This window comes from Phacochoerus africanus, chromosome 7, assembly GCF_016906955.1.
Source record: "Phacochoerus africanus isolate WHEZ1 chromosome 7, ROS_Pafr_v1, whole genome shotgun sequence".
In the NCBI taxonomy this organism is placed as follows: domain Eukaryota; kingdom Metazoa; phylum Chordata; class Mammalia; order Artiodactyla; family Suidae; genus Phacochoerus; species Phacochoerus africanus.
Window position 1 is genome coordinate 83,158,223 of NC_062550.1, and position 26,188 is coordinate 83,184,410.

Consider the following 26,188-nt stretch of genomic DNA (forward strand, 5'->3'; position numbering starts at 1 on the left):
TGAATAACTGCGTGAATTAATGAATGAAATTACTTAACAATTTGCAGATGTGTTGTATTCCCAGAGTTGGTTTTGTAACTTAGTTGGTTTGAATTTGGGATGCATTTTCCCACGGAAACAATTTTATAAATGGTACTTAAGTGCCAAAAAACCCCACTAAGACTATTTAGCTCACAATGTAGCAATAAAATGTGGAAAAGCAATGGCATTGTATAAGAACACAGTTTAAACAATTCTGATTTTTTTTTTTGTCTTTTTGCTATTTCTTTGGGCCGCTCCCACGGCATATGGAGGTTCCCAGGCTAGGGGTCCAATCGGAGCTGTAGCCACCGGCCTTCGCCAGAGCCACAGCAACGCAGGATCCGAGCCGCGTCTGCAACCTACACCACAGCTCACGGCAACGCCAGATCGTTAACCCACTGAGCAAGGGCAGGGACCGAACCTGCAACCTCATGGTTCCTAGTCGGATTCGTTAACCACTGGGCCACGACGGGAACTCCTGAATTCTGATGTTAGAGAAAAAGTAACTTTCATTAGAACATGAGGTGGTGCATGGAAAATGTGATTCCCAAGGAGACTTCTGAGAACTTTTAAGGTCTCTGCAAGGCACTATCTCCTTTTTACGTCCCTTTTCAAATAAAAATGCATGCATTTCTTTCCTTTGGTACAATCTTATACTATTCTTATCAACAGCAGGATCATTATTATTTGCCTGGTAGGCAATTAATACTGCTGTGTTTCCAACTGGGTGGAAGGGTGGGAACAAAGCAAGATGTAAGGCTGAGATTTCTCTTACGTAATTGGAAAAGAGTTGGAAGAATTTGCAAGTCATAAACAGCAAACTTGTGTTTGTTATGTCTCAGTATTCATAACAGAGGTTGACTTGCTATACTCTTGAGAAGCTTATTCTTTACAGAGGGAATAAGACCCACACATAGAAAGAAAAAGCATTGCTGGATAAGTCATGTTGGATGACAATCAGGGCAATGGCTGCTCAGAGGAAGCAGTGATCTTTGGGACTAGGAAGTGGGAAGGAAGAGCTTGAGTCTGGCCTTCGAAGAGGATTTCAGTCAGAAGAGAGCTGGGAGACTGTACAAGGTGAAATGAACTGAATGGTACTTGATGGAAAATAAAGGAAAAGAAAACGTGTGGACATGATTTTACCCTACCTAAGAAGAAAGAACATAGTGGGGAGAGGTCGCTGGATGATTTCCCTGGGGAGGCTACACCATGGCTCAGTAAAGGTTAGTGCTGTCTAGAGCAGGAAAAGGAATGGCCAGCACGTGATCACTCGCAGAGGTGTCTGCAATTCAGATTGTGCCTTAATATACCTAGGTGTTTCTATAAAATACAGAATTTGTATAATTTTACCATATTCTGCCTGTTTTGATGATGTGTCCTATTGCACACATCATCAAAGATTCCCAAAGAAGGAAATTTCTGAAACCCTTGCCTTTAGTATAAAAAGATGTCAAGTTCCACTGGCCAGTATTTTCAGTCACTCTTCCTTCCTTCTCTTTCTCCTCTAGCTTTAACTGTTTGACTAAATCACTTCATTCTTTGGGTTCCGCTTTTTAATCTTCAAATGACAACCCTGAACTAGATCATCTCTCCCTTCCACTCCAAAATACTTGATTATGAAATTTTCCAAAATGACAAAACACAGCAAACCACGAGGACGAGCCCTAACAATATTGGCCAAATTAAATAGCTGTGGTTCCCCAAACATTACTTCTAAATATCACAGATGATTCAGTTATCCATTTTCTTCCTAGGACTAGCTGATCTCTCTGTTCTCACGGCAGTTACGAGGGCCCTGAGATTTATCTAGAAAAAGTGGTACAGGAAGCATAGGATTTTCACAGAATTTCACAGCAGCAACATCTACTGGCTCCTATCTCCTTGGACTCAAAAAGTCTGGGTAGCCACAAGCAGATAAAACCTTATCTTCCCGCTCTTGAGTTTCCCCTCTTGGGGTTTAGATGCACCGACTGGCAGGAGAACCCACCCCCAAACGGCGGAGCCTTAACTATCTGAGGGTCCGCCGGTAGGGGCGGCGGTCTGCGGTTTCCCGCGAGAAGTGGGCTCGGGCGCAGGCTGGGCTGCCGCACTTCCGGTCTCCGGCGCTCGCCACACTTCCTGTTGATCTGGCTCCGCTGAGGGCTGGGCTGAGAGGAGGGCTGGACTGAGAAGGAGGGCCGGCGGGCGGGCGGCGGCCACTGGCCAGGCGTGGGCGTGCGCGGCGCAGCCGCGGGCGCAGAGCGTCCGCCTGGTCGCCTGAGTCCGGAGCAACCTCGGCTCCCGCGCCACCCGCTGTCTGTCCTTCTCTCTGGACCTCGGCCCCGCCGCGCGGCACCATGCCCGCCGTGGACAAGCTCCTGCTAGAGGAGGCGTTGCAGGACAGCCCCCAGGTACTTCCCGCCGCCCCGGGTCCCTCTTGCTGAGGGCTTGAGGCCGAGGAGGCCCCTCCAGGCCCGGGATGGAGTCCTGGAGTACGCGCCTCCCCACCCCCTACCCCGTCCACCTGAGGTGAGGAGGGGGCGTGCCCAGCCCCGCGTCCTGGGCCCAGGGTACTCTGGCACTGGGCATCTCTCAGGCGGAGCTGGAGACACCACGAAAGCACCCCGCGGCTGGAGTCTTTGTCCTTACCCCTCTTCAAACTCAGCTGAAACCTAGGCGGCTCCGTTTACACTGGGGCTCCACCAGTTACTAGCCGAGTGCCCCAGTTTTGTGTGCCCCACCTTTCTGTGCCTCAGTTTTGCCATATGTAAGATAGGCATAATTGGTACCTGGCTCCTAGAGTTGTTAGAATTAAATAAGGAAATGCCTGTGAAGTTGCTTGTGAACAATGTCTGGTACAGAATAAGAAGATAACCGTATTATTATTGTTTTCCATTATTACTACTAGTCCTGGTATTACTACTACTACTAATGTGGGACCTGGTGGATTTAGAGCCAGAATGAGAGGCAGAGAACCTACATCTCTTAACCAGGGGTGCCAGAGCTCCCCTTGGACTTGTTTTCCCATTTGTGAAGAGGAAATTAGGGTACCTGCCCCGTTTGCCGCACACGGGAACTTCATTAGCGCACCGGAGATGAGAATCAAGTCCTTTGAGCTCTGCAGGTGAAAGCTGGTGTGTAAAGACAGTAAAGGAGTGAAGCATGGCATTAGTTCTTAAGTCAGGGCACCTTTCCCCAGGGAACCTTTGTTCCCCATTAACATTTCCCCAGCTTCATATCTACTCCAGTGGTTCTGCATCCCTGGGTTATTTAAATACGTCTCTTTATTCTTTAGTATCTCAACTCTTGAAAAATTAGAGTAAGAGAAACCTGTTTTGTTTTCACAGTTTCTCTTCCCTTTTTGCTTCCTTTCCACTTAGTGAATTGTCCTTCCCCGGGATGACCCTTTGGTGGACTTACCTACACCCACTCTGCATCTCTCCGGCTCAGAATAAGTAGTCAAAGAACTGTGTGCCTAATTGCTCTGTGCCTGTTTTTTTGGTGTGTGTGATTTTTTATTTTTTTTTTCTTTTTCAGGGCCGCACCTTCAGCATATGGAAGTTCCCAGGCTAGGGGTTGAATTGGAGCTGCAGCTGGCGGCCTACACCACAGCCACAGCCACGCAGGATCCAAGCCGTGTCTGTGAACTACACCACAGCTCATAGCAACAGTGGATTCTTAACCCTCTGAGTGAGGCCAGGGATCGAACCTACATCCTAGGGTACTAATCAGGTTCGTTTCCAGTAATCTGTACATAGGCAAGTAAGAAACAGTACTTGAGCTGTGATTTTTTTTTTTTTTTTTAAATTGGCATCTGCTGGTCTGATTGACTTTTCAAAGGCCTCTTTGAAGTCTCTAAACTTCTGGCATTTTATTGGGACCAAAGCCCTTGGTAGAAGTCATTTGGTCCATCCTCACACCCTTTGTGTGGGATCCAAAGATAATAACGTGGAATTTCTAGTGATAGCAGTTTGAATTAGGATTTACACTTGCTTTGTATTTGGAGAGACTGAGGTACAAAGATGTATAGCCTGCCTAACTGACCGTGGTGGTGGCTGAGCCAGGTGAGAGAGGTTGCACTAACTGATTCTGCATGTTGCCCTCGCTGAGGAGTTACGTTCAGAATATTTGGCTCTCACATCAGTGAATATGCACTAGTTTTGAGTAGTTTGCAGGATGTGCTCAGTTGTGGATGAAGGAGGACTGGCAAACAAGGCAGGACACCTCGGTCCTAATTCTGTCTCTCACACTAACATCCTTTGATTGGAGAAGTCACTCATCCCCTTCCTGCGACTGGCTCGGTTTCCTCCTCTGCAGAAGGAGGGTCATGGAGTAGATGATCTTTAAGGGGGCTAAAGTTCTGTTGTATCCACATGGTTGATAACTTTCAGCTTGTATGAGGAAGAGGAGATTTAGAGGCATTGTTGCTCTTATTTAATGTTCCTCTTTATGTAGGGAATTTGTCATCGTCTACATAATGGGTGAGAAATGAGTGTCACCATACAGGGGTTCTTGAGGTTTGGATGGAAGCTCACTTCCAAGAAGGTCTTTGATGATCATCACAGCACATTTAGCACTATTGTATGGGGCACATGCCTAATGCAGCTTTATTCCCAAGGAGATCGATAGACTTGTAACTGGAAGGACTGTAATCTTAACTCCTTTATTTTATCTGTAAAGAATAAAAACAAAAGCAAACACCAGTATCAGACAATGCATTTTATGTGCCAGGCACTGTTCTCAAGCTTTTGTTAATTCATCTAAGCCTGCTAACAATCTTTTGAAGTAGGTCCTCTATTAAAATGAGCAAGAAGCAGGAAGTTCTGTGTGGCAGAGCAGATTAAGGGTCCCACATTGCCACAGCTGAGCATAGGTTGCAACTGTGCAGGTTCGATCCCTGGCCTGGGAATTTCTACATGCTGCAGGTGTATGTGGCAAAAAAAAAAAAAAAAAGAAAAAGAAAAAAAAATTAGCAGGGAGAAGAGAAGTTAAAAAGCTTGCCCCTAAGATTATGTTGTTCAAGTTAGCCCAGCTACCTAGCACTTGGCTTTTCTGTCTATGGTGACCCAAAATATTTCACTAAAAGGAAGTGATCTTAAGAAACCATGTATTGTTTGCTTCTTGTTTTATGTAGAGAATTTATGAGGGTTGCTCCAGTAACCTGGTTGCGCAGGATTCATTAAATGAACACAAAAGCTTTTGTATGTGGCCCAGGAAGAGCTGAATAGCAATTGACTGATCTTAGGTTTATCTGTTCATGTGCTTTTTAGTTCATAGTATCTCACTAGTCTATGTGCATACACATATTATTTCTGGTTACTTCTGGTATATGAGAGGTAGAATGTTTTGGGGATTAAGCTTTTTTTTTTTTTTTGGTCTTTTTAGGGCCGCATTTGTGGCCTTTGGAGGTTCGTTCCCAGGCTAGGGGTCTAATCGGAGCTGTTGCTGCCGGCCTATATCAGAGCCTTAGCAACGCCAGATCTGAGCCACATCTGTGACCTACACCACAGCTCACAACAACGCCGGACCCTTAACCCACTGAGTGAGGCTAGGGATCGAACACGCAACCTCATGATCCCTAGTCGGATTCGTTTCTGCTGCGCCACCACGGGAGCTCCTCCTTTGCTATTTGTGAGCCTCTGCTCCTGACTAGGTGCCGCTGATACTGGGAATGTAATGTAAGATGTCAGTGCCTGGCCTCCGATGGTTCACAGTCTGTTCTGGGAGACAGATAAGCAAAACAGCAGTTCTAGTACTGTGTGAATACTGCTGTGATAGGAACACAGATGCAGCTTTGAGCCATTGCAGCTTGTGCTTCTTTAGGAGCTTATTCTTGTTCCTTTAAGTAGTAGTGTGCTGTTGAGATAAAGTGAAGCAGTATTGCTTGCTGTTTTGTGATGCTGTTTGTTTCCTTTGCAGTTGGCACAACTAAAGCATAGAGAATTTAAAAATTAAATTCTGAGATTATTTAGCAAGTGGTCCAGCTGGGAAACCAGGCTGTTCTTTACTCAAGCAAGATGCTACAAAATATTACCTAGTGGCTTTGTCTTCATTGTGGAGGGCTTTCGTCTTGCTGTTCTCTTTATTAATATGTTTTCCTTTCAGTAGATTTGGTTCTACTGAGCCATTTCTCTCCCTCTTCCATACTGTGGGTAAAAGAGTTTTAGTTGTTTTTACCTTTAAAAATATATAGATATATAGTATTTATACTTATATATGATAAATATTGAGGCATTTAAAATATATATAAAATATATGTGTGTATGTATACATTTTACAGTCACAGCTTAAAATTGTGCCATTGTATATTTAGAGGCTATTCTTTGGAGTGAAAAATGTCTAGGATTATTTTATTAGATGACACCTAGTTTCTTTATTCTAAGATAGAGAATGATATGGAGCTAAGGCTAAGGTGTTTGGTTTCATTTTTCTATTGAGGCATACTCTTGAGGGTGTGGGGTAGTAGAAAAATGATGGAATTTAAATCTTGATTCTGCAGATTACTCAACTTCTCTGAGCCTGTGGGCTTTTTTGTTTTGTTTTGTTTCTTTTTTAGGGTGGCACCCATGGCTTATGGTGGTTCCCAGGCTAGGGGTCGAATCGGAGCTGCGGCTGCTGGACTATGCAGCCACAGCTGTGCCACATCTGTGACCTACACCACAGCTCACAGCAACACCAGGTCCTTAACCTGCTGAGTGAGGCCAGGGATCAAACCCACAACCTCATGGTTCCTAGTTGGATTCATTTCTGCTGCCCCACAACAGGAACTCCCTGAGCTTGTGTTTTAACATAAGTAAAATTAGAATAAAAATAGTTATTTAATTCTGATGAAGAGTAAATAACATATGTAAAGTATCTTTATGCCAGCATATTGTAGTAACTCTATAAATGGTTGCTCTTATTGTTTTTTAAGTGGTGATCGTCAGTGTCTTTCTGGGTTTTTTGTAGAACTTTTGAGCATCTGGTGTACCTTTGCCTGGTCTTTGGTCTCCTTCCATCTTTATATCTCACAACATTTCTGTTGTTCCAAATACTAGTTTAAGCAGACGAGGAGCTGAAAAATGGGGATATTAAAACAATGTCTGAGATTGCTTGGTATACTTTTTTGTCTTTTTTTTTTTAGCTATTTTTTGGGCCGCTCCCGCGGCATATGGAGGTTCCCAGGCTAGGGGTCGAATCGGAGCTGTAGCCACCAGCCTATGCCAGAGCCACAGCAACGCAGGATCCGAGCCGCGTCTGCAACCTACACCACAGCTCACGGCAACGCCGGATCGTTAACTCACTGAGCAAGGGCAGGGACCGAACCCGCAACCTCATGGTTCCTAGTCGGATTCGTTAACCACTGCGCCATGACGGGAACTCCTGGTATACTTTTTTGAAGGATGATCAGGGCCCAGTTAAGTTAGAAGGGGAAAACTAGAGTGTTTTCTTGGTCAGTTCATGGTAAACTGGGTGTCGTGATAAACATGTTCAGAATATAGAGGACAAAAATCAGTGATGTAGTTTTGGCAGTTAACACAGGTGAGAGCATGACAGTGGGATGACCAAAGAGAGGCCAGCTCCAGCCAGACTGCATCTTGCCTCTGAACAGGACAGTGGTCTGTGGACCAAAGAGCATGCCCACTGATGAGACCCACCTTGCTGGGTGATGGTTGCGGCCTCCTGCAATAGAGAAGTCATGGCCATTGGTGCCAGCCAGACCTGGGTTTACATCCTAGACCTGTTGCTTCCCAGCTGTGGGAGGTCTAGTAAGCATATTAGCCTTGATGAGCCTCAGTTGCATCGTCTGTAAAATGGGGTTAATGTAACTATGGTATCTACTTCATAGAGTTGTTGGAAGGATTAAATGAAGTAGTATTTGTGCTCAGCAAGTGTCTGACACATAGTAAGCAGAGTATAAGGGTAGTTTCAGTTTTTTTTCTGTTCTCTTTGTGTAGGACATTTACACCTGCCCTCTCTTTTCATTCTACCACTCATTTTCCATTCTATTTTATTCTTAAGAGTATTAAAAAGAGTAAATAGGACTCAACTAATAGGACACCAGTCATATTTTAAAAATTAAATATTCTCCATCCAGTTGTATCACTCTTTTCATTCTCTTAGAAATGTTATAGCAAGAAAAAGAACCAGAATCATCATGGACATTGGTGGACTCCTCAAGCATTGTCACCATGGATACCAAAAGGGTCTCTCCTATGAGATGACGTTTATAGATCCTGTGTAGATAACAGTGTTTGCTGTAGTGTTGAAATCATACATATAAAGCCCTTAGTATCCAACATGTATAATAAGCAAAGTTCATTATCTTCTTTATAATCAGTGTCATCTGCTATCGAAATATATTAGGCACTGGTGGACACTCTCTGTATATTCATTACCTCTAGTGTTAGAGCCTGAATTTGGACACAGGACTGATATGGTTCCAAGGGGGATCCCACATCCTTTGAGAGGCCCCAGTAGACTGTAAGCTCCTGGAGAACAGTCAGTTCTCATTGGTTTTGAATCTCACATCCCAGCACAATGTTTCATCAATATTGGATGAAGGCAGAAATACATACATCAGTGAATGACTGTAGAGTGATAGACCAATCACTGTTGGTTCTGAAAATGTCTTTTAACAATCTTTTTTTTTTTTCTTCTTTCAAATAAAAGGTATTTTTTAAAGAGATATAATAAAGAATTCTAAACCAAGGTTTTTCACCTACTTGTTGCTATCCATTAATCTGGTAATGGATTATGAGATCCAAGTGAGTCACATCCATGACTTTTGTTTATTCTGGTCCTTCTGCTGATAAAGATTGGTACTGAAGAGAGTACGCTGGTTTCAGAGCAGGTGTTTTTACCTGCTTGGGCAAAGTCAGGATAAGCATGTACTGGTGTGAAGTGCACCAGAATTTGTCAACAAAATCAAAAGTAGAATGATTCAAATGCCTGCATTCCTCTCCCAGTTTATTGGGGGTGCTTTATGGTCAGTTATTGTTCTCTTCTGTGAGATAGGTTGGATTAAGAAAGAAAGAATCGAAATTCATTTGCAGGGAAATAATGAGCCTTAATAGATTGTTCTTTCCGAAGTGCTTTGGTGTCACCTCATTAAAGACATTTCTATAGTTTACTTTCCATTGTGTGCCTCATGGCTTATTTTTTGAACTAGAGATCGCATTATCACTGATGTAGTATTTTAAATTCCCTCTATGCTGGACGCATTCACAAAAGTTCCTTGAATACAGTCTTTTATGTGATGCCTTGATACTTCTTTAGACACTATTTAATATGTAAATATTTCTTTAGTGCTCAGCATGTCAGGCAGTACGCAGGAAAATGATAGGGAATACCTTTCATCCAACACATTATTCACCTGCTCCCCAAGCACTGAGTAGTCTTCCCAAAGGAACTGAGACTGTCATTCTTTAATTTCTATTTGAGTGTTATGCCCAGAGCTTCCACTGGTGGGCATAGGGTACATGAAATTTCCTGGCCATGAGTTTGAAAATTGGTTGAGTAGAGTATGATGAAAGACATGGAAATTGTAGTATCTTAAGCGGAAAGAATGACACACTCCTACAGAACATCCAAGATTGCAGAAAACCGGACAGATGGCTAACTGCTGTGATGATGCATTGCTGAGTGACCACACCCCAGGTACAGAGACAAGCCTGATAGAGAGTTCAGTTTATGGCCTTGAAGGGAGAGGCTCCCCTTTTTAACACTTATTTTATTGGATGGACTTTACTGTTGCTTAGGTAGAGGCCAAAGTTGAGACAGATAATAGCTCTTGAGTCTTAACCCTTTGCAAATTGGCTTTGCCTCTCTGGCCCTGATACTCAAATTGAATTCAGTTTGTCCTTGCACTATAAACGATTGGAAGAGGAGTTCTAAATTAAAGCTCCAGGAATCAGCTTATATTAATATTATCAATAAAAGAATAAAGGCAGAGAACAGGCATCTCCCCATTTCCATGTGTGTGTTTTACCTCTTTCATAACTTTTCCACTTATAGGTAAAATTGATCTCTTTTTTTGCAGACTCGCTCTTTACTGAGTGTGTTTGAAGAAGATGCCGGCACTCTCACGGATTATACCAACCAGCTGCTCCAGGCGATGCAGCGAGTCTATGGAGCTCAGGTATCTTCCCGCCCCCTCACCTGGAGAGGGACAGAGTAAGAGCCCTCTGCCCTCATCTTGAACTTCTCTCAGGAGTTTGCAAGATTTGAGTCAGAACAGCACCATTTAAACTTCCGATATAAAATCAAAATTGTTTTTCTCTTCTCTTCACCTCAAGAACCTAAGGACAGTTTGTCTTCACAGCTTAAGAAAGAGGGTAATTTTCCTGTAACTGGTAGAACTAGTAGAAAGGGACCACATAACTGCTTTTAATTAAAAAAAAAAAAAAAAATTCAGCCCCAAAGGGAAACATTTGAGTCTCTTCCGACTTGTGAATGAGCGGGTTCAGTAGTCTGAGGCATGGCTCTTTGTCTTTCTCATAAATGGGCAGTCTTAGATGTCAGTGCAGGCCAGTAGAGATGTTTTTTTTTCAAGTGCTTCCTCTGAAAAGACTTGAGTCACAGTTCTGGAACTGTTGGGTAGCTGCTTTTGTTTTGAGGAACAAATATCTCTGCCTTGCAAAACCATGGAAAATAAATTGCTGAGTAGCAAAAGGGAATCTTTTTAAGATCAAGAAATGCCTGTGTACGTTACTTTCTAAGAGAAGACTTGTGATTACTTAAAAAATAAAATTTGTTATGTTACACATCAAAATATTATGGCAGCTGATACTTTTCATTATTGATTCCTTGCTGACTTAAATCCGTATGTACTAGTATGTTTCTTTTTCTCATGGATGACCTCTAAATAAATACCACATTCTATGTATAATAATAATAATATATATTAATAATCATGTGTAGTCATGTGTAGACATATGTGTAGACATAGCTCTTAATATTCATATATAGTATGTACTAGTATGTTTCTTTTTCTCATTGATGACCTCTAAATAAATACCACATTCTATGTATAATAATAATATATATTAATAATCATGTGTAGACATGTGTAGACATATGTGTAGACATAGCTCTTAATATTCATATATAGTCATTTGTTATTATCATTGTGTTTTATTCATTCATAGCGTTTGGGGAAAAGACTCAGTTTTTGCCATCAGGGAGCTTACAGTTGGTTTGGGAGACAGACAAGACAGTTACCAAAGAGTGTTATAGGAGAAGAGGGTCACTTAACCCTGAAGAATCGTGCTAGGCACCCAAAAGGCAGGTGATTGTGAGAGTTGAGATTAATTTAATACTTCATAGTTTCCAGGTGAAGTTTCAGGGGCTTTTACATGTAATTATTTCACTTAAATTCCCTAATACTTCTGTAAGGTGGGTGTTGTTATTTTATAGGTTAGGAGAATTAAGGATTCTGATGATTAGTGACTTTCCAAGTTCACCCTGTTAGTACACGGCAGAGCAAGTGACCCTGAAGCCAAAGCCCAAAGTCTTAACCACTAAGCATAAGAGTGGTAGTGGCAGTGGAAATGGAAGAAGTGGATTGGTGGTTGGTGATTGATTGGATGTGAAGGGGTCAGGTGGGTGAAGGATGAATCAAGAATGATGCCCGGGTCTTTGCCTTGAATGACAGGGTGCATAGTTGGGAGAACACAGGAAGAGAAGCAGGGTGTGGGTGTGGGTGTGTGTATTGCAGGGATGCCAGTCTTAACTCTTTCTTGAAAGGCTGATTTTGAGATGTCTGTGGACTATCAAAGTGGGGAAAAAGATCTTGTTGAAAGTTCAGATCGAGAATTCAGGTTGGAAATAGAGATTTGTAAACTACTATATGAGTGTAACTTAATTGGAACAACAACAACAACAACAAAAATATATATATATATATTTTTTTGGTCTTTTTGCCTTTTCTAGGGCCACTCCCGTGGCATATGGAGGTTCCCAGGCTAGGGGTCAAATCGGAGCTGTAGCCACCAGCCTACGCCAGAGCCACAACAACATGGGATCCGAGCCGCGTCTGTGACCTACACCACAGCTCAAGGCGCACCCCGGATCGTTAACCCACTGAGCAAGGCCAGGGATCGAACCCACAACTTCATGGTTCCTAGTCAGATTCATTCACCCCTGCGCCACGACGGGAACTCCAATTGGAACAAATTTTAATGACCAAAAGATTGTGCTCATTTGTGATTTTGCTTGTTTGTTTAGATAAGACTTTCAGAAACTGGGGACATACTTTGTTGATTTTTTAAAAGCCTTATTTATCTTGTATTGCATGTCTTTGTATTTTTAACTAAATATTCAAAATTTAAGAGAAGAGGAGCTCCCTTCATGGCTTAGTGGTTAACGAACCTGACTAGGATCCATGAGGGTATGGGTTCCATCCCTGGCCTTGCTTAGTGGGTTGGGGTCTGGCGTTGCTGTGAGCTGTGGTGTAGGTTGCAGACTCGGCTCGGATCCCACGTTGCTGTGGTGTTGGCCGGCGGCTGTGGCTCCAATTCAGCCCCTTCCCTGGGAACTTCCATATGCCACGGGTGCGGCCCTAAAAAAAAGCACACACACACAAATTTAAGAGAACAGAAAATTTTTTTGCTGAGCTTATACGTGAATTTGCTTGCTATTTAGTAATTTGAATATTGTTACTAAGTGATTTTGTCTCCTTTAAGGTTTGAGAGCCCCAAGCTTAAGGGACCATGTTTCTGCCAATCCCAAGTGTCCGTTCTGCCTTTCCATGTCTATCACAGTCATTTACTTGGCTATGTCCAAACACTCTCTTATCCATTTTTTTCTTTTAAGCCAGAAAACTGCATTTTGCCAAAATTAAGTGGGTCTTGCATTCCAAGAGGCTATAACCAGCTTTTAATTCATGCCGCATGATCATCACATGGGTTCTCCTACTGGCCAGAAACCCTTCCTCCTGCCTTGGCATTTCCTGCTGCAGAAGCTAACAAGAACATCTGGTTAGTGCTGCCAGCTCAGTGACTGATTCAAGCAGGGGTCAGTGGCATTCAGATGGGCAGGGGCAGGGTCAGGTTTATTTGAAGGCTTACATGTTTTTTTATTTCTTTTTAATTAAAAGCTTTTCTAACTCGTCTTTGATCACTTTGTTTGTATATAGGTAGTTTGGTGGCTAAATAGGGAGGGAGGGAGGAAGGGGAAGAGAGGGAGGGAAGAAAGACTTCCCAATGTTTTCATTCAACTTTTTTCCATAAGTTATGTTCCTTGGTTGTGTTTAATGTTGTTCCTTAAATATTTCACACCCAGACATTTTAAATTAGATTAATAGAGTTTTATAATTTCGTTTTTAAAACAGGTACTTAGCAAATGTTGTTTTTCATCACTATGTTTTAAAAATCAGGTTTATGCTGCTGATAAACAGTAAACGTTCATAAAAGATATTTTAAATCAGGCAACATGACAAGTTTCTGGATTCTGATATAGTGAATACCATTTGGACCTTAGTTTTAGAAAGAGAAAGAGTGTGTGGGGGGGAGACACTAGAGGAAAATTCTATGAGCAGTTTTGCTGATTTTGGATCGTTTGGGGGAAATTTTAAATTTTATTTGGCTTACGCAGTAGAATGCAGCTATAGGTTATAAGCTGTTTTCAGCATTTTACAGCAGTCTCCGGGTAACATCTGGTCTCTGTCAGATGTGCCTTTGGGCATGGGGGGGATTGAGTACTTACTCCATCCTGGGTCCTTTGAGTGAAGGAAGCTGTACACATTTTTTCTTGTGTTAATAAAGCAGAGACAGGTTACTTAGAAAGCTCTGCTGTCTTTCAAACTGTTCACTAAATAAGTTTAAAACTTATAGAGTTCCCACTGTGGCACAGCAGAAACGAGGATGGCTGGTTAGATCCCTGGCCTCGCCCAGTGGGTCGAGGATCCGGCATTGCCATGCGCTGTGGTGTAGTCACAGATGTGGCTTGGAACCCGTATTGCTGTGGCTGCGGTGTAGGCCAGCAACTGTATCTCCGATCAGCACCCCTAGCCTAGGAACTTTCATATGCCACAGTTTGGCCTTAAAAAGCAAAGGGAAAAAAAAGAGTTCCATAGTGTTTGAATAGATATGTTTGTGTACATATTAAGTTATATCTGCTCAAAATTTGCATTTAAAACTTGTTTGATTCTGTACATCTGCCTTAATTTTATGTGTTCCTTAGAAAGGTTAAAATTTTATTTTTGTCTTTTTTAGGGCCACACCCGTGGCATATGGAAGTTCCCAGGCTAGGGGTCTAATCAGAGCTACGGCTGCTGGCCTACACCACAGCCACAGCAACACCAGATCCAAGCTTCGTCTTCGACCTACACCACAGCTCACGGCAACGCTGCCGGATCCTTAACCCACTGAATGAGGCCAGGAGTTGAACCTGCAACCTCATGGTTCCTAGTTGATTTGTTTCTGCTGTGCTATGACGGGAACTCCGTAGAAAGGTTAAAATTAAAAAAAAAATCTTTTAAAAATGGATTTATTAGGGTCTTACAATGAAATTTATTTAGGTAGTCTTACTTCTTCGCTCAGGTATTATACTGAGGAAACAGGGGCAGGTCAAATGATGTTCCCAGCAGTATTAGTGAAACCTGGCATCTCCTTTTGTTTATTTTATTTTATTTTTAAATTATTTTTATTTTTTCCATTATAGCTGGTTTACAGTGTTCTGTCAGTTTTCTATAATACAGCAAAGGGACCCAGTCACACATAATGTATACGTTCTTTGTCTCACATTATCCTCCATCATGCTCCATCATAAGTGACTAGATATAGTTCCCAGTGCTATATAGCAGGATCTCATTGCTTGTCCATTCCAAAGGCAATAGTTTGCATCTATTATTCCCAGATTCCCAGTCCATCCCACTCCTCCCCCTCCCCCTTGGCAACCACAAGTCTGTTTTCCAAGTCCTTGAGTTTCTTTTCTGTGGAAAGGTTCATTTGTGCTATACATTAGATTGCAGATATCAGTAATACCATATGGTGTTTTTCTTTCTCTTTCTGACTGACTTCTCTTAGTATGAGAGTCTCTAGTTCCATCCATGTTGCTGCAAATGGCATTATTTTGTTCTTTTTTATGGTTGAGTATTATTCCATTGTGATTTGTATATGACATCTTCTTCATCCATTCATCTGTTGATGGACATTTAGGTTGTTTCAATGTCTTGGCTATTGTGAGTAGTGCTGCAAAGAACATATGGGTGCCTATGTCTTTTTCAAGGAAAGTTTTGTCTGGATATATGCCCAAGAGTGGGATTGGTATATGTGGTAGTTATATGTGCTACATATGGTAGTTCTATATATAGTTTTCTAAGGTACCTCCATACTGTATTCCATAGTGGTTGTACCAATTTACGTTCCCACCAACAGTGTAAGAGGGTTCTTTTTTCTCCAAATAAGTGTTTGTTATTCGTGGACTTAACTAATTTAGATGGCCATTCTGACTGGGGCGAAGTGGTATCTCATTGTAGTTTTGATTTTTCTAATAAGAGATGTTGAGCATTTTTTCATGTGCTTGTTGGCCATCTGTATATCTTCTTTGGAGAAATGTCTTTTCAGATTTTTTGCCCATTTTTCTATTGCGCTGTTGGCTTTTTTGCTGTTGAGTTGTGTAAGTTGTATTTTAGAGATTAAGCCCTTGTCAGTTGCATCATTTGAAACTGTTTTCTCCCATTCTGTAAGTTGTCTTTTTTGTTTGTTTGTTTGTTTTTTATGGTTTCCTTTAGTGTGTGAAAGCTTGTCAGTTTGATTAGGTCCCATTGGTTTATTTTTGCTTTTATTCCTGTTGCTTTGGGAGACTGACCTGAGAAAACATTTGTAAGGTTGATGTCAGAGAATGTTTTGTCTATGTTCTCTTCTAGGAGTTTTATGGTATCTTGTTTTAAAGACCTTTAAGTCTTTGTGCCATTTTGAGTTTATTTTTGTGTATGGTGAGGGTGTGTTCCAGTTTCATTGATTTACATGTGGCTGTTGAAACCTGGCGTCTCTTGAACCTGTCTTTCTTCTCCAACAGATGACAAGGCTCCACAGTTTGTTTGCTCTGTTTATTCTTTCTTTTTTCTTTTTCTTTTTTTTTTTTTTAAGTACATTTTGGATGGAACCATGGTTAAGGCTCTTTCACATTCCTTCAGCAAACAGGCTTACTCAAACATAGTCTCATGTCTGCAGCTGTTCTTAAACAGACTTTTCGGAATGCAGGACTCTTGATCCTGAAATTTAAAAGCCCACATTGGAGGTGGCAATAGTATCTTTTCAAATTGAGATAAGACAGAAGGAGGGGATAGGAGTAAAAATGCTTTGAAGGGAAGATATGCATAAACTTGGTATTATAAAGAATAAACTGTTTTTCTTTAGAAATGATGATACAGGTAGATATCAAGCTAAATAAGTTAACATTTCTATTGGGAATCAATAGTGGCCATCCAGGAACGTAAGCTTGTGATAGGGGAGAGAGAAGGATTTGGGAGGCAGATGGGGTCAGAACTGTATATTTTAATAATAAAAATAGTATTAGGCACCTAAATGTACCATACACTAGGCTAGATACTTCCTGTGTATAATCTTACTTAGCTTTCACAGTAAAGGGGAGGTATTATTATAGTTTTATAGATGGAGAAACTGAGAGATGTTATGTAGCTTGCCAGTGGTCACACAGCTGATGGGTGGCAGGGCCAGATTTTGAACTCAGGTCTTTGGCTCCGAAACCTGCGCTGTCACTCTGAACTGCTGTGTTGTACTCTTCTGACATACTGGCCTCTGAAAAGGCAGCGGAGGCTAAGGAAGTGGGAGCCTTCAAAGGTTTATCTTCTCACTGTAGACACTCCCACTTATCTGCCTAACAGCTTTATAGTGTGTAAAGGTGCGAGCCAGCTCTTTTTTGTATCCTAGAGTAACATCCCTTTTTAAATTGGTTTTTTATCTATAATTGTTTCAACCAGTGCCTTTTAACAGCTCTCAGAAACAGTCAAATTGAGGTTTGTATGACAAGGGCAGAGAACAACTATGTATGTAACTTAAGGTGTGTAGAAACAGAGGGCCCCTGAGTGGTTTTTGGAAACAACTTCGAAGACTTGGAGTTTTGTACTTGGTTTATTCCAAACGACTTTGACCATTGCCTATCGTCACTGCAGAGTGAGTTTTCAGCTCTTACCTGGCCTGTTGTAGTGCTGTGCTAATCAGTCTCCCTGTTGTAAGGGGGTGGTCTTTCCCCTTCATTTATTTCATCCTTTACCCTAGAGCTACCCCATCCCCCCTCCTTTCCCTCCCTGTCCCCAGATGCATCTGCAGCTCTCTATAAGGACAAGGCAGAGGTAAACTCCTCAGCCAGGCACTCAAAGCTCTTCATGACTGAGTATCAGCCTCCTCCTCTGGCTTTGTCTTTGACTGTTCCAGAATGTGCCAGGCCCCCTGCACATCTTGGTACTTTGCTGTTCCTGCTGCCAGGAATCCCCATTGACCCCTTGCCTTGGCAAATGGCCTTTCTGGCTTTTAATACTGAGTTGTCTGATACCTTTCCTTTCTTCCTTTTCTCCCTTCTGACCAAAGCACCCTTCACCCATGTGCCCAAATGCCATGTACTCTTATTGGACAGATCTTCTTGCCTCTCTATGCACTGTCAGCTCCGAAAGCAGTTCTCTTTGTCTCCAGCACCTTGCCTTGCCCCATTCAGTGTTTGATAAATAAGTGTTCACTGCAAGTCTGTGTTCCAGACACCTCAACAAGAATGTCAGCATACGTGCATTATTGTTGGTTCTGGATCTGTGCCCGCTTCTCAGGGCTTTAGCCAAGGGTACTGCCATCATCTGTCACCTGGTGTAGGGTCAGTCCTCTTTACTGCTGGTTCCTTCCTCTATCACTCTATCCTGTTGTTTTTGCCTCAGCAATATCAGGCAAATCTTCTATCTTCTCCTCTTTCTGGCTCAGGCTCAGACCGTTTTTTCTCTCTCACTTCCCTTCAGGTGGTCTCCTGAACCTCATGTCATTCTCTTTGTTCCTTTAGAGTTTCCTTTCCACCACAGCCACTCATGGTTTTTCTTCTGCTCACACCTGGCCTTGTCATTCCCTTGCCCAAGCTCCTCGGGGCTTCCCTGGTCCCTCTAGAATAATGTCAGAGTCCTCAGCAGGTATCCCGTCATGGCCTGCCCCAGGCACAGCTCTCCAGCCTCTGTCTTGGCTGCACTCCTTACCCCTTCCTCTGTGCACTGCCCAACCCCCCCTCCTGGGTTCCTGGTCCAGTATGACTCTGACCCCGGCTTTGGGGGTTAGCACTGCGAAGAATGAGAAGCAACCATTTGGCTTTGGGCAACATTTTGTTTGGTGTAGATCAAAAAGCAAAGCCTAACGTTGTGACTTGGACTCCAGTGGAGTTCCTCTGCCCCCGCTCCTGCTCCAGGCCTCTCCATTCCTGCCCAGAGGCCATCGGGTGGTTTCAGGTGACAGTTGCAGTTAGTGGTGCTCTGGGCCACCATAAGATAAACATTCCTTTGCCCAAAGCTCAGATTTCCTTCTGGGTTTGTTAACCACTGGTCTTTCTGCCTTGGCGCCAGCCTTGAGGAGTTCTGTTTTTACATAGGACATTCTGTCAGTAAAGCCATCGTTATCTCCTTTAAAAGGATTCTCATGAGGCAACCAGTAGCATAGGTCATAACCAGAGGGCTCTTCCAGAGCAAGGAGGAATCTTACTTACGGAACTCCGCTTGGAATCTAAATTTTGGGCCACCGCTTTTGCTGAACTGGAGCTGGCAAAGTATGGGATTTATGCTGGTATTTATAGGCCCTTTGAGGCCTGCCCACTAATTACTACTAGATACAGTTTTAGACTTTGAATCAGAATAGTATAGTGTTAAGAACTTGAACTTTTTTTTTTTTTTTTAAGATTTTTATTTTTTCCATTATAGGTGATTTACAGCATTCTGTCAGTTTCTACTGTACAGCAGTGACCCAGTCATACATATATATATATATTCTTTTTCTCACATTATTCTCCATTATGGTCCATCACAAGTGACTAGATATAGTTCCCTGTGCTATACAGTGGAATTTCAGTGCTTATCCACTCCAGATACAGTAGTTTGCATCTAGTAGTTTGCACAGGGTTCATTTGTGCCGTATAGTAGATTCCAGATATAAGTGATATGATATGGAATTTGTCTTTCTCTTTCTGACTTCTCCTAGTATGGGAGTTTCTAGTTCCATCCATGTTGCTTGAACTTTAGATTTCAAGTCTGGCAGGTCTGAGTTGAATTTTTGCCTTGCCAGTTACTAGTTGTACAATTATAGAAATGTGTTGTCCTTCCTGAACCTTTTTCTCCTCGTTTTTAAGATGAGAGTAATAGCCTCTACTTTATAGGTGCCTTGTAGGGATTAAATATGATCATATATAAAAAATGCTTAACAGCAATGTCAAGTACCTAGAAAAGACTCAGTAAATGTTAGCAGCTATCTCTACTATTGTTACTCCTAATATTTACTCTTCATACAAGTTCCAGTTTTGCAAGTTTTGTTGCAGGGATAATTAGGCTTCCCTCACAGGGTGTGGATGACTTAGCTGATGTTGGTAAAATATTTCATAAAACCTTTGTGTACAATAGATTTAGTATGAGTAAGATTAAAGTTGGTCTGGTTCAAAAGACTTTTCATGTCATGTGCTCTGTACAGGAGAGGTTCGTTTCTTTTCCAGGCAGGCGACAGGCCATTTTGTAGGTGTATGGTTTGTACTTGGTGGAATCATTCTGGTAGAACAAAATCTTGCCAGCGGAAATCACACACATCTGAAATATATGGCATTTTCAGGAGGTGCTTCTAGGAGAGACGTGATGTGACAGAGTCCATTGGGAAGCAGTCTTATATGCTGTGTGCTGTGCCCCTTCTTCGTGAGCCTTGGTGGAGTTGTGTGTGTGGCATGAGTGCCCTGTTGGCCTGGATGCAGTCAGTTGTCTGCAGCTCCCTGGCAGTTTTCTCCACTACCCATGGGGTACTTGCCAGTACACTCGAAAGAAGAGGAGAACTGAAGTAGCCTGTGACTCTGGATTGTTATGAAAGCATAGAGGGTGGTTATTGAGGTGGTTATCGTATCTGTCGACTGGTCCCTGAAGGATACAGATATAGGGAAGTAGTATTTTATTAATTTAATTTAATTTATTTATAAAATAAAATTAGTTTATTTTATTATTTTATTATTTTTTGGTTTTTGGGCCACACTCGCAGCATATGGAAGTTCCCGGGCTAGGGGTTGAATCGGCTACAGCTGCTGGTCTACACCACAGCAACTTGGGATCCGAGCTGCATCTGTGACCTATACCACTACTCATGGCAGCGCCAGATCCTTAACCCACTGAGGGAGGCCAGGGATGGAACGAACGTGCATCCTCATGGATCCTAGTTGGGTTTATTAACCACTGAGCCATGAAGGGAACTCTGGGGAAATAGTATTTTAGATTTAGCTAAAATAAAAGAAAGAAGGGACTATAAAACTATACCTTGAATCTGAAGCATTGTAGCTTAATGGAGGGACTCCTGAGAGACATGTGGCAGAGGACAGGTCTTTTGAGACATTTACCCGCTAAAGTAGTATCAGTGCTTTGTGGCCCTTGTACTGGCCTCATATTTTTGTAAATAAAGTTTTATCAGAACGAAGCCACATTCATTTGTTTATGAATTATTTATGGCTGCTTTTGTATTGTGACAGAGACAAAATGTTTCACAAGCCAAAAATAATTGCTGTCTAGCCTTTTACAAGAAAAGTTGGTCAACTCTAGCCTAAAGTAATGGCCTTCTCATGTCTTTTCACTTGGCAGGAGTTGGGATATTAGAGAGTAAAGTTTAAGAGTGTGGATTTTAGATTCAGACAGATCTGGATTCATATCCTAGCCCTGCTACTAACTAGCTGTGTGACCTTGGACAGGTGGCCTAACATCTCTCTGCCTCCATTTTTTCCTCTGTAAAACTGAGTTAATAATTAGAACCTGCTTTACAGGGCTGTCATAATTAGATGACATAATGCCTAGAATGTACTTAATGTGGCATCTGGCATGAATTAATTGCTTTGTAAGTGTTAGCTGCTATTGTTGGGATGATTCTGTGGGTCTGCAAATAAGTCTACATGGTGCTTCCTGGGGAGACAGTTGCTAAGGTAACTTGAATAAACCCTTCTTAAACCCACTGCTGCTAACTCAGAGAAGAGGAGTAAGGGATTTTCTGATCTTGCAGAGCAGCAGGTCAGCGAATGGGCTAAGACCCTTGTTCCTGTGCTCGGTGATCTTCAAAACAACACTGCAGAAGTGGGACAGCAGGGTGTTTCCAGGATGATTGCTTCATCCCTGTCCAATGTGTATTTTATTGCCCCCCATTTGTGATGTTTCCTTATAGGATTAGGAAGTGTTTTTTCCCCTCACACCATGATTCCAGGTATTGTTTTAAGCTTGAAGGTTAGATGAATCTTCTAACCTTGTTCATTCCTTCATTCGTCAGACATTTGTAGTGCCTGCTTTGTGCTAGGAACAGTTGCACACTCCTGGCTGGATCCAGGATGTATGCTCTTTGCCTTCCTCTTGGCTACATGACCATCAGCTCTGGTTAGGTTTCAGAATGGTGGCATTCCAGTAGGATGCCAAAGCCAGTAGTTATGTTTGCTTGATTTTATTCTAGGGGAAAAGAGAGAGGGCCACATTTCAAGGTCTGTTGATGGCTGTTCCTTGGAGCAGATGAAGGAAGTCAGGGAACAGGTTGACCAGTTATCTGCCAAGAGGGCTCAAAAAACATAGGATTAGGCTCTGATGGGTCTTGTAAAGGAGAACCATGGGAAACGAAAAGAGCTCTGCAGTGCTCACACCTTACCCCTAAGGAGTAGCAAACCCAGGAGAATTATGAAGGAAGTGGAGGCCAAGAAGAGCAAGGCTGGTCATTGCCCTCCCCTCAGCTGCTCCAGGTTAGACCTGGTGGCTCCCTTCCTCTCTTAAGAGTACACCCTGAACCTAAAGAGAAGCCTTAACTGAGCTTTAGAAACATAAGACACGTTGTCTAGGCTGGATGCGTTGATGATGGGAGGCTAGTGATAGATGACTGCCGTGTAGCCAGAGATTAGAGGGGGAAGTAAGAGAAGAATATGAATGGTGTTGGCTAGTGAAAAACGGCACAAAGGGGGCCTTCCTAGGTCTTGTTGCTGTGCTTCTGTTTTAGCATCCATCATTCCTGACTTAGTGCTATAAATGTGATAGAAGCTGACCGTGTCGTAATGCTGCTTAAATTCTCACTGTACTCGAAAGTCTAAAATGGGGCCACAGAGTCTCGCATGCTCGCACTCCACCTGCATTGCCAGCCTTGACTCACTTCTATGCTCTGCACCCCTTGCTCCAGCGTCACCTTGCTTTATAGCTCTTGAAACAGGCCTTTACTACATACTCATCCCTCCTTCTGGAAAGCTCATCCCCATGGTCAATCCCTAGTCTTTCTCCAGGGAGCTGAGACCATCTAGGTCCTCCTGTCAGATCCTCCTAATGTACCCAGTATTTCCTTTGCAGTTCTCATCATGCTTGTAACTGTTTGTTGATGTCTGTCTCCCCAGTAAACCCCATGAGGACAGGGACCATGTTTTTGTTGTATGCTTGGTACATTTTAATTGCTGACTATGTTTGTCTACTGACCAAATGACCAGATGGGACACTAATTTATAAATGGCAGGGAGGAAAAAGTATGCTTTACCCTTTTAATTTGTTTTGATCTTATTTTCTAAATAATTTCTGAACAAAATATTTTACTATTTTACATTATGTATGCATGTTTAAGTGATTCTGAGGTGGCATTTTTCAGTGATTCTATGTGCATTGAACTTGCTTTTCTCTCCCTACAGAATGAAATGTGCCTGGCAACTCAGCAGCTTTCCAAGCAACTGCTGGCATATGAAAAGCAGGTAATGTGTGTATGTGGTGTATCATGCTGCGCTTAGGACTCTCCTAAGTAGAGTTCTCATGAAGGAATTCTCCAGAGGCATCCGTTAATGACATTCCTTCCTTTCTTTTTTGCTATAGTCCATTTCCATTTTTTCTTTTGTCTTGCCTTTCCCACGGATAAATTCTGATTATCTCAAGGTCTTTATGATGTGTTCTGATTAGCCGACAGAAGTATTCAACTGTCCTTGTAGATTCATATTTTTCAAGGGACTGTAAGTGAATTAACACTAACAATGCCAGGAGTTCCCATTGTGGCTCAGTGGAAATGAACCTGACTAGAATCCATGATGCAGGTTTGATCCCTGGCCCCACTCAGTGGGTTAAGGATCCAGTGTTGCTGTGAGCTGTGGTGTAGGTCGCAGATGTGGCTCTCAGTCAGGTCCCACGTGTCTGCGGCTGTGGTGTAGGACAGCAGCTGTAATTCCAATTTGACCCCTAGCCTGGGAACTTCCATATGCTTCACCTAAAAAAACAAACAAAAAACTACAAAAAAACCCCACTAACAATCCGAGGAAATAAACTGAAAGGTACCATGATATTTAGAGAGCAGGGTGATGACCAGTGAAGGAATAGCCTGGGAGGGGCGGCTGAGTGTACCACTGGGGCAGTACGAGGGGAGAGCTCTAGTTCTCTGCAGTCAGATCCTCTGACATGATGTGCTTTTGGGAGAAGAGGGGAGGTCAACCTGGAGGCCAGTGTATTGTGGGGTGGTGCTGTAGTGCTGGACTCCCTAGCATTCAGTTAACTCCTGGCACTTTTTTTCTTTGGTCTTAGAATTTTGCTCTTGGCAAAGGTGATGAAGAAGTAATTTCTACACTCCATTATTTTTCCAAAGTGGTGGATGAGGTAAGAATAGCAACACGGCAAATTTTTTTTTTTTAATTAATTTATTTTTCCCACTGTACAGCATGGGGACCAAGTTACACATACATGTATACATACTTTTTCCTCCCATTGTTGTGTTGCGATGTAAGTATCTAGACATAGTTCTCAGTGCTACACAGCGAGGTCTCATTGTAAATCCATTCCAAGAGCAGTAGATTGCATCCATTAACCCCAAACTCCCAATCCCTCCCACTCCCTCCCTCCCACCTCAGGCAGCCACAAGTCTGTTCTCCAAGTCCATGATTTTCTTTTCTGTGGAAAGGTTCATTTGTGCTGTATATTAGATTCCAGATATAAGTGATATCATATGGTATTTGTCTTTCTCTTTCTGACTTACTGCACTCAGTATGAGAGTCTCTAGGTCCATCCATGTTGCTGCAAATGGCATTATGTCATTCTTTTTTATGGTTGAGTAGTATTCCATTGTGTATATATACCACATCTTCCTAATCCAGTCATCTGTCAGTGGGCATTTGGGTTGTTTCAGTGTCTTGGCTATTGTGAGTAGTGCTGCAATGAACATGTGGGTGCATGTGTCTTTTTTTGTTTGCTTGTTTGTTTTTGCTATATCTTTGGGCCGCTCCCACGGCATATGGAGGTTCCCAGGCTAGGGGTTGAATCGGAGCTATAGCCACCGGCCTACGCCAGAGCCACAGCAACTCAGGATCCGAGCCGCGTCTGCAACCTACACCAGAGCTCACGGCAATGCCGGATCGTTAACCCACTGAGCAAGGGCAGGGACCGAACCCGTAACCTCATGGTTCCTAGTCGGATTCGTTAACCACTGCGCCACGACGGGAACTCCTCATGTGTCTTTTTTAAGGAGAGTTTTGTCCGGATATATGGCCAGGAGTGGTATTGCTGGATCATATGGTAGTTCTATGTATAGTTCTCTAAGCCCTCCATACTGTTCTCCATAGTGGTTCCCTTTTCTCCACACCCCCTCCAGCACTTGTTATTTGTGGACTTCTTAAGGATGACCCTTCTGGCTGGTGTGAGGTGGTATCTCATGGTAGTTTTGATTTGCATTTCTCTAGTAATCAGGGATGTTGAGCATTTTTTCATGTGCTTGTTGGCCATCTGTAAATCTTCCTTGGAAAAATGTCTATTCAGGTCTTTTGCCCATTTTTCCATTGGGTGGTTGGCTTTTTTGCTGTTGAGTTGTATAAGTTGCTTGTATATTCTAGAGATTAAGCCCTTGTCCGTTGCATTGTTTGAAACTCTTTTCTTCCATACTGTAAGTTGTCTTTTTGTTTTTCTTTTTGGTTTCTTTTGCTGAGCAAAAGCTTGTCAGTTTGATTAGGTCCCATTGGTTTATTTTAGCTCTTATTTCTGTTGTCTTGGGAGAATTACCTGAGAAGATATTCATAAGGTTGATGTCAGAGAATGTTTTGGCAACATGGCAAAATTTTATTTGATTCTTTTTCGAACATTCTTTCATCTTTATTTTGGCCCACTTTCTGTTTTTAGGTATCTACTTAAGTATCCAATGAAGTATCTCATCTGTATCTTCCAAGGCTCATTTCATACAAGAGGTCGTATGCTGATATGTTTGTTTTTGGTTTGAAGGGAAAGGCTTTGGTATACATGAACAGTAGACCAAAAGAAAGACTTCTAAGAATTCCGTTTCCTAAGGAGAGAGAATTAGTTTCTCAGGGCTGCTGTAATAAAATTACAAGTAGGTGGCCTAAAACAATAGAAATTTAGGAGTTCCCATCGTGACGCAGTGGTTAACGAATCCGACTAGGAACCATGAGGTTGCGGGTTCGGTCCCTGCCCTTGCTCAGTGGGTTAACGATCCGGCATTGCCGTGAGCTCTGGTGTAGGTTGCAGACGCGGCTCGGATCCCGCGTTGCTGTGGCTCTGGTGTGGGGCGGTGGCTACAGCTCCGATTCAACCCCTAGCCTGGGAACCTCCATATGCCGTGGGAACGGCGCAAGAAATAGCAACAACAACAACAAAAAAGACAAAAGACAAAAAAAAAAAGCAATAGAAATTTATTCGCTCACAGTTCTGGAGGCCCGAAGTCAAGTTGTTAGCAAGGCCACTTCCCGCTGGAGTATCCAGGGGGGATCCTTCCTTGCCGCTTCCAGCCTCTGGTGGCTCTGGGTGTTCTTTGGCTTCTGGCAGCGTAACTCCAGCTCTGCCCCTACCTTCACATGGCCCTCTCCCCCCACCCCCACCCTGTGTTTTTTCTCTTCAGTCTGTATCATCTCTTATAAGGATGCTTGTCAGTGGAATTAGGGCCCACTTGGATAAAACAAGATGATCTTATTTTGAGATCCTTTATTGTATTTTTGTTGTATCTTTTCCCAAATATTCACATGGTATTTGGGATAGACATATCTTTGGGAGGAGTGTGAACCA

At 42.6% G+C, this 26,188-nt stretch overlaps 1 protein-coding gene across 4 annotated transcripts in view; it reads left to right on the top strand.

The window, feature by feature from the left end:
• The first annotated feature begins 2,131 nt into the window (after positions 1 to 2,131).
• APPL2 (adaptor protein, phosphotyrosine interacting with PH domain and leucine zipper 2) overlaps positions 2,132 to 26,188 on the top strand; it is a 56,270-nt gene continuing 32,213 nt past the window's right edge. For 2 of the 4 annotated variants that reach the window (XM_047788113.1, XM_047788112.1), the window contains exons 1-4: positions 2,210 to 2,411; positions 10,022 to 10,120; positions 22,837 to 22,896; positions 23,711 to 23,782. In XM_047788113.1, the coding sequence (XP_047644069.1) occupies positions 2,358 to 2,411; positions 10,022 to 10,120; positions 22,837 to 22,896; positions 23,711 to 23,782 (285 nt within the window). In that variant the 5' untranslated portion in view covers positions 2,210 to 2,357. Of the gene's footprint in view, positions 2,412 to 10,021; positions 10,121 to 12,937; positions 12,960 to 22,836; positions 22,897 to 23,710; positions 23,783 to 26,188 lie in introns of those variants that run through there. The other 2 variants (XM_047788111.1, XM_047788114.1) reach the window with 2 other exon arrangements.